Consider the following 6,385-nt stretch of genomic DNA (forward strand, 5'->3'; position numbering starts at 1 on the left):
ATGTTCAGAAAGTCCATTCTTTCCCTGCCTGGAAGTGGCTAAATAACAGAGAGAAAGAGCTCATTGTTGTGGAGAGGGTTGGATAGTGGCAGGCTGGATGATGTGTTCCTCTGCTTTACGTCGTAAAAGGGGAAACACATGTGTGCTTGTAGCGTTGTTAATAAGCTGTAGTGCAGAATGCCCCAGCGGCCCAGATGTTATGGACAAATGTCAAACAAACGCTCTTACTCCACTGTTGGAGTTGGCCCAGAAAAGCAAACTGTTGAGAGTGTCGCTGTGGAGAAAACAGAGCCTCAATTACACGTGATGAATGCTTTGCAGGACACTCATAATAATCCCCAGGAGGACCCATGTGTACACATTTACTGACACAGAGAATGAAACCAAACATGGAGGATGCCAGCTGAAAAACTGTTAAGATAAACCATATTTTAAATGTTATGAAATCTCTTGTGGGAACACCAGAAATCTAACAAAAAGCAGACACAAAATGACTGCCCACTTGGCTCCTTGTCGATGCTTTCTGTCGGATAAACAAATCATTTAGAGTAGATGTCTTAATGATGCAGATAAAGGATGCTTCCAACCACAAAATCAAAATGTGGAACTGATTTTTGTAGTGGAGCAGAAACTGGAGTTAACGATAGACAATGATTAGACTTGATGGTTTAAAGAAAAAATAATAAGAAATTTATAAGAAATTGCTTCACAAACTTCATTATATCTGCCCACCTGAAAGCATTTGCTCCAGCATGTGTTGAGAACTATTTTCAGTTACATCGAAATGACAAAATATTTAGAGAAGAACTTTCTAATAAAACAATACAGCTTGGGTTGAAGTTATCACATATTTTTCATTCAACACAGCATGTTGATACAGATAGCAGCCAGCTGATGCACAGTTTTATGTTTTCCAAAGCTTCCCGGGTGTATACTCTCATTATCTGTTTTGCATGCAATGCGATAGGAATACACATGGCTATAAGTGAATTCTGCTGCAGCAATGCTGTTCCACACATCTGATACTACAGCAAGCTTTTTTGGACAATTCTACAGTTTGGGAGTTGCCACTTAAATGCCATAAATGCCACACGAATGGTGCTCAGGTGTCACAGGAAGAAGGAAAAGTGATGTTAATTGATTTCATGCTATGCAATCTGCAGTGATGAAGATTTATATATCACAGTATCCCAAGTGCTTTAAGTTTTCTGATTAGTTCAGTTAGTGGTTGTTTGACCTCTTGGGTGCGCCAATAGACTTTCAAACATTCACCACAAACGTACTGTTTCATAAACCTCTCTTCAATTATATCCATGCAAAATGTGTTTTTAGATACAGTAAAATACGATGGCAAAATAAGACAAAAGCAGAATTAAAGCGGCTAATTTTTTTTTTTGTTACGTTGACTGCTGTGATAACATTTTCTGCTGTGATGCGTTTTCATTAAACACAGTTAAGGTAAGCAATGAAAGATAACAAAAGAAATAAATAAAAGAAATCTGTGGTTAAAACCGAGATTAATTACCCATAAATAGTGAAGGACATCAAAAATAAAGGAAATTGTCTTTCCTTTATCTTTTCAATACAGACAACACACATTTATTTTCTTAATCATTCATCAACATTAACATCACAATCTTATTCTGGAGAAACTATAGAGATTATTTTTTTAAAAGAATGTGTACTTTGTGAAATATGATATAATATGTAATATTTTTGAATCGTTCCCTGCTGTGTTCCTCAGCTGCGGCCCTGCCCACACCTGGAGCAGGATGTCCTCGGCGACTGTCTCTCCATGCAGCAGCTGCAGAGCTCCAGCTCCTCGCTTCAGATCTACAACGGCAAAGATGTTCGTTCCCCCGCACTCTGTCCAGACATCTTCACAGGTACACAGACGGCAGGGTAGCACCTTCCCTGTGAAAGCATTTTACTCATGCTAAGGAAACACATCCCCGATTATTTTGTTGCTTTTAATGAAGCATTTTAAAATGATTAATTAAATGAATTTTAACACACTTTTTGTTGTCTTGTTCCAGTTAGAAGATGTGTCATCGTTAGAGATGGCTCAATGCGCTTTTTCTTTATTTTTCTGTCGTCAGAACTGAGAAAAAAAAAAAAACGTTTATTTTACAGCAGCTTCCCATGGAGGCTGACAGGAACAGACATCAGGTCACTTTCCCATCTCCCTGTCGCTGTACTTTTACTTGTTTCCTGCATTGTGATTGATCCCATCCAGTCGGCTGTATGACAAGCAGTCCATTTCTCTGGAGAACGCAATAAATGTTGACATGTGGTCCAAAATAAATCAGCCTCTGAGAGGAAAACTGAGTTGCTCTGTATTTGTACCACAGAGTACTCCATGTCTTTGTTTATAACTGCATTCAGTCTTTCTTCTTCCTGATGTTTGACAAAAATCTGTGCAGTCTAAACTGATTCCTGAAGGTTCTCCAAATTCTGACTTGAATAACTGGGCAGCAAAGGCATTAACACGATGTTCTGTGTTTGCAGAGATTGAATGACAATTGACAGCTTCTTCAATTGCAATCATCCTCACTTTCTCTACAGCTACTGAATTTAGACAGATTTTTTAAGTGCCTGCCATGCAACGTTTAGTCCGGGACGACATGCAATCCTTGTCAAAGACTGAAACTTGATCCCCCAACCGACTGTTTTATATTCTTGTCGACTTCTTGCCATGAATGAAAACATTCTTTCATTTCTTCCAATCAAATCAAATATTTGTGGCCAGTTGACCTGCAACAGTGACACTGGGGCTTATAAAGACTAATGACAGCAGTGCATTTCAGTGTATTTCATAGCACAACATGAATGGCTGTAAAATTGTAAAAATGAAAATAAAATACTCTTTAGAAATGTTTTATAAAGAAAAGTATGAAGGGTTTGGATTATTGACACATTATTTCCGATCAACAGTTGAGCGTTTTCGCCGTGCTTAAGCCTTAAAAAGAAAATGTTGCAACCTCACAGTCCAGCTTGACTTGTGTTTCATTGCAGTCATGTTGTCCTTGCTGCTTATCATGTAGTGCAAAATCTGCAAACAGGAGGTTAATGTAGGCATGCAAGGTCTTTAAATGTCCAGTTTTCTGCTTGACATGTTTGGCTCCCTTTGAAAGCGAACATCTCGGTGGACTGAGTGAGCAAGAGAAATAAATGGATTACAGCAATCTAGGAGACACGAAAGAGATGCCCCGCAGCTTCCGTTTATGGACACATCTGTCCCTGTTTTCTGCTTGTAGTTCGTCCAGGCTCCCTGTTGTTTTCGGTTATTGCTGCTGGATCTGCTCTGACTTCAGCGAACGCTCAACTTTTCCCTGAATGTCAAACAGAGCCTTGGCTCCTAAACTGCTCCTTTCCGTCGTCTTTTGGTGGATGCTGCTTGTTCTCATGCTTTAACAGGTTTAAAGGCCTCCAAGGGGCTTCCTCGTAAGCAAGCACCAAATTAGGCACTACTTAGTGCAGCAAAGACGTCGCAGCCTTGTGGTTTGGATTCAGGATTCCAATTTACACGAGTTTCACTTTGTTTGATGGCTTATAGGAAGCATGAAAGAAATGGGGCAGGGCTGGCAGGTATCCAGTCATTAACGTTTGCAGGGCAGAAAGTGAGTCACGGTTCCAGTAAGAGTTAAACGTGCTTTCCTGTTAGCTGATTATAAGTCTGCACCTATTTACATGTCTGCAGTGAGGCTTACGAGAAACCCCTCTGTGCTTTATGGGGGATGATTATGGTGTTCCCTGATATGCCTGCGTTGACTTATCAGAGCTGAGAACAGAGGTCGGCATATTCTGATTGTACAGCTGGAGGAACTTTAATTGGTATACGGCGTCAACGTATTTTATTGGGCTGACATGATTGTGAAATGTGAGGAAAGGTATTCATGGATTTTTCTTTTTATAAGCAAATCTGAAAAGTGTGGCGTGCATATTTGCTAAGGCCCCTTTACTCTGATACACTGAAATGAAATTTAGTGCAACATTGCCTTCAAAACGTATCTTTTTAGTCGATATTATTCGCTTTTGAGCGATGTAATCTCCCTGTAAGGGCATCTTTTCTGTGAAGGTTTCTGAAGTTTGTCAGCACAATTCAACAATATGTCCAGGATGTGAGGTGAAAGCCCACAGTATGCATCAACCTGGTAACACTTGGACAGTAGCACCATCATGCTGTGGGTGAAGCTGGTCACAGCTGATGGGCAGACAAATAGAAATAAAAACAAGGAAGAAAGCTTTTTGAGGCTGCACAAGAAGGAGAATAGTATCGAGGCTCATCTTCCAGCAGGATAATGACTAAATAAAAGGAAAGAGCGACGTTATGATGGTTTAGATCAAAGTCCATTCATAAGAACGAGATCGAATGGCCCAGTCAAAGTCCACACCTTACTCCAAATGAGAATCTGTGGCCAGAGCTAAAACTATCCGACGGTGTCTGTTTAATCAGACTGAGCTCGGGTTGATTTTCAAACAGAAGCAGGGAAAGACTTTTGTTTTTGGGCTTGAAACGCTGCTAGAAACATATAGTTCCTAAAAGACTTGCATGTGCAGTTACAAAGTAAATATGCTTGCAATGCATTTCAATTATTTTCAAAGGATTTAAAAAAAATCATATTGTCTTCCTCACTTTGCAGTTTTCCTCTGCTTTATATGAATTGACGAAAAAGATGTGAAGTCTAATTCTTAGTCTCACACGGTGGCATATTTTCAGTGCTCCTTGAAAAACTCGCATAGTAAATTGTTCTTTGTTAAACTAAAAAACAAAAAATGGTCAAACTTTGGCAATTAGAGGTATTATTTGTCAAATCTTTTGCCCGTGTGATAGCAAATGACGAGTCTAGAGGTAAAAAGGTTTAAGGTTCGTGACTTATTATTAATGAATCATGAGCAGTATCAGATCGGTCTGCAAGAGCCAAGAGCGTTTTTTTTTTCTTCCCTCCATCTTCTCCTTTGCGCCAATTTTTGTTGCAGTTTAACTGTTCCAGACAGTTAGTGCTCACTTACTGACTGCCATGAAAGAAATCAGAGTAGATTTACAGTCAGAGGAGAGAAAGAGTTGATCATGTTGATTCAATGCTAACTAGATTTGTTGTCAGGAATGGGAAGTTCCGGGCCGAATGGGCCTCCAGAGGAACACTTCTTCTAAGTTGATGAAATTGAACTGCTGGAAAATTATTGTTTTTGAAAGCTTAGAAGCAGCGGAGCAGATTTGTAGGAAGAATTGTCCGTGTAAATCTTAGTCGTATGCGCGAAGCGGTAAGAAATGAAAAGCAATTTTGGAGAAAATATGCTCAAGCACAAATGGCCAAAACCTGATGGTTCCAGCTTCTCTGTTTTATCCTTTAAACTCAACACCTTCGGGCTTAAAATTTCTAGCCAGAGCAAACAAGAAGATTTCAAGATGTCACCTTGGGATCTTGAAACTGGGCAAGAGTCGTTTACGGGAGAAAAATATCAAGAGAAATTTGATATTGACAGTTTAAAGCTTGTGGAATGATTTGCACTTAACAACACTTTTCCTCTTGAAATAGAAGAAAAGCTGGCATCATGCAGCCTGAGTATGAAATAACGGTTCCCCCTAACGGTACTGTGCCAAAAACTATAAATTAAATAACCTTAAAGCGGAGCGTTTCTAAATGAAACATTTTGACATTTTCTTTTGGTAACTTTTACAAAGTTCTGCGTTTCATGCTCACTGTTCGAACATATGTTCTAATTTAGCCGATTATTGGATAATAAGAAAAAAGCGGAACCAGGCCAGGTCCCTGTGGCAGCACAAACAATGTACCTTAAATTACAAACAGCACAAACAAGGAACATTTTCTTCTGCAAAGCACAGGGATTGGGTGAAGGTTGTCAAAACAAAACCCTGTTACCATGAAATGGCTTTTAATTTGCTCAAAGGAAAAGACTGCGCGCAGGACCCTTGAGTTTATCTGGCACGTTTACCGAATTAGCTTTGTTTGTCTTTCAGGCCTGTACGCTGGCTCCAGCAACCCCCATCAGAGCACCTCGGTGGAGCTCCTCTCTCATGCCCCCAACCCTGCCTCCGTCACAGACCTGCCCTCCCGACAGCACCGGCTGGATCGGGACCTCGGCAGCCCTCATCACCTGTCCCCTCTGGCATCCGTGGATGGCGCAAGGGACGGGTGAGTCCTCGCCCGCTCACATCCCGCTGGATGCGAAACAAACAGCTTGTAGATGTGGAAATGCGTCACACTCGTCTCAATATGGGTCACTGTAAGGGATTAGAGAATTATAAATGTGTCATCGGGGTGGGAAGCACAAACATTAATCTGTTAAAAAAAGACTGAGCTTGTCCTGAATAATGAGGGGAAAAAACCCCCCCAAAAAAACATAATCTTGTCAGAATTCT

General features: G+C 40.4%; 1 protein-coding gene across 1 annotated transcript in view; it reads left to right on the top strand.

Annotated features, from left to right (window-relative positions):
- Positions 1 to 6,280, top strand: part of glis1b (GLIS family zinc finger 1b) — a 73,116-nt gene extending 66,836 nt beyond the window's left edge. Inside the window, exons 7-8 of the mRNA XM_008407070.3 lie at positions 1,745 to 1,886; positions 5,984 to 6,280. Of these exons, the coding sequence (XP_008405292.2) occupies positions 1,745 to 1,886; positions 5,984 to 6,162 (321 nt within the window). The 3' untranslated portion in view covers positions 6,163 to 6,280. The remainder of the gene's footprint in view (positions 1 to 1,744; positions 1,887 to 5,983) is intronic.
- Positions 6,281 to 6,385: the final 105 nt, after the last annotated feature.

The sequence above is a fragment of the Poecilia reticulata genome, chromosome 4 (assembly GCF_904066995.2).
Source record: "Poecilia reticulata chromosome 4, P_reticulata-male-v2, whole genome shotgun sequence".
In the NCBI taxonomy this organism is placed as follows: domain Eukaryota; kingdom Metazoa; phylum Chordata; class Actinopteri; order Cyprinodontiformes; family Poeciliidae; genus Poecilia; species Poecilia reticulata.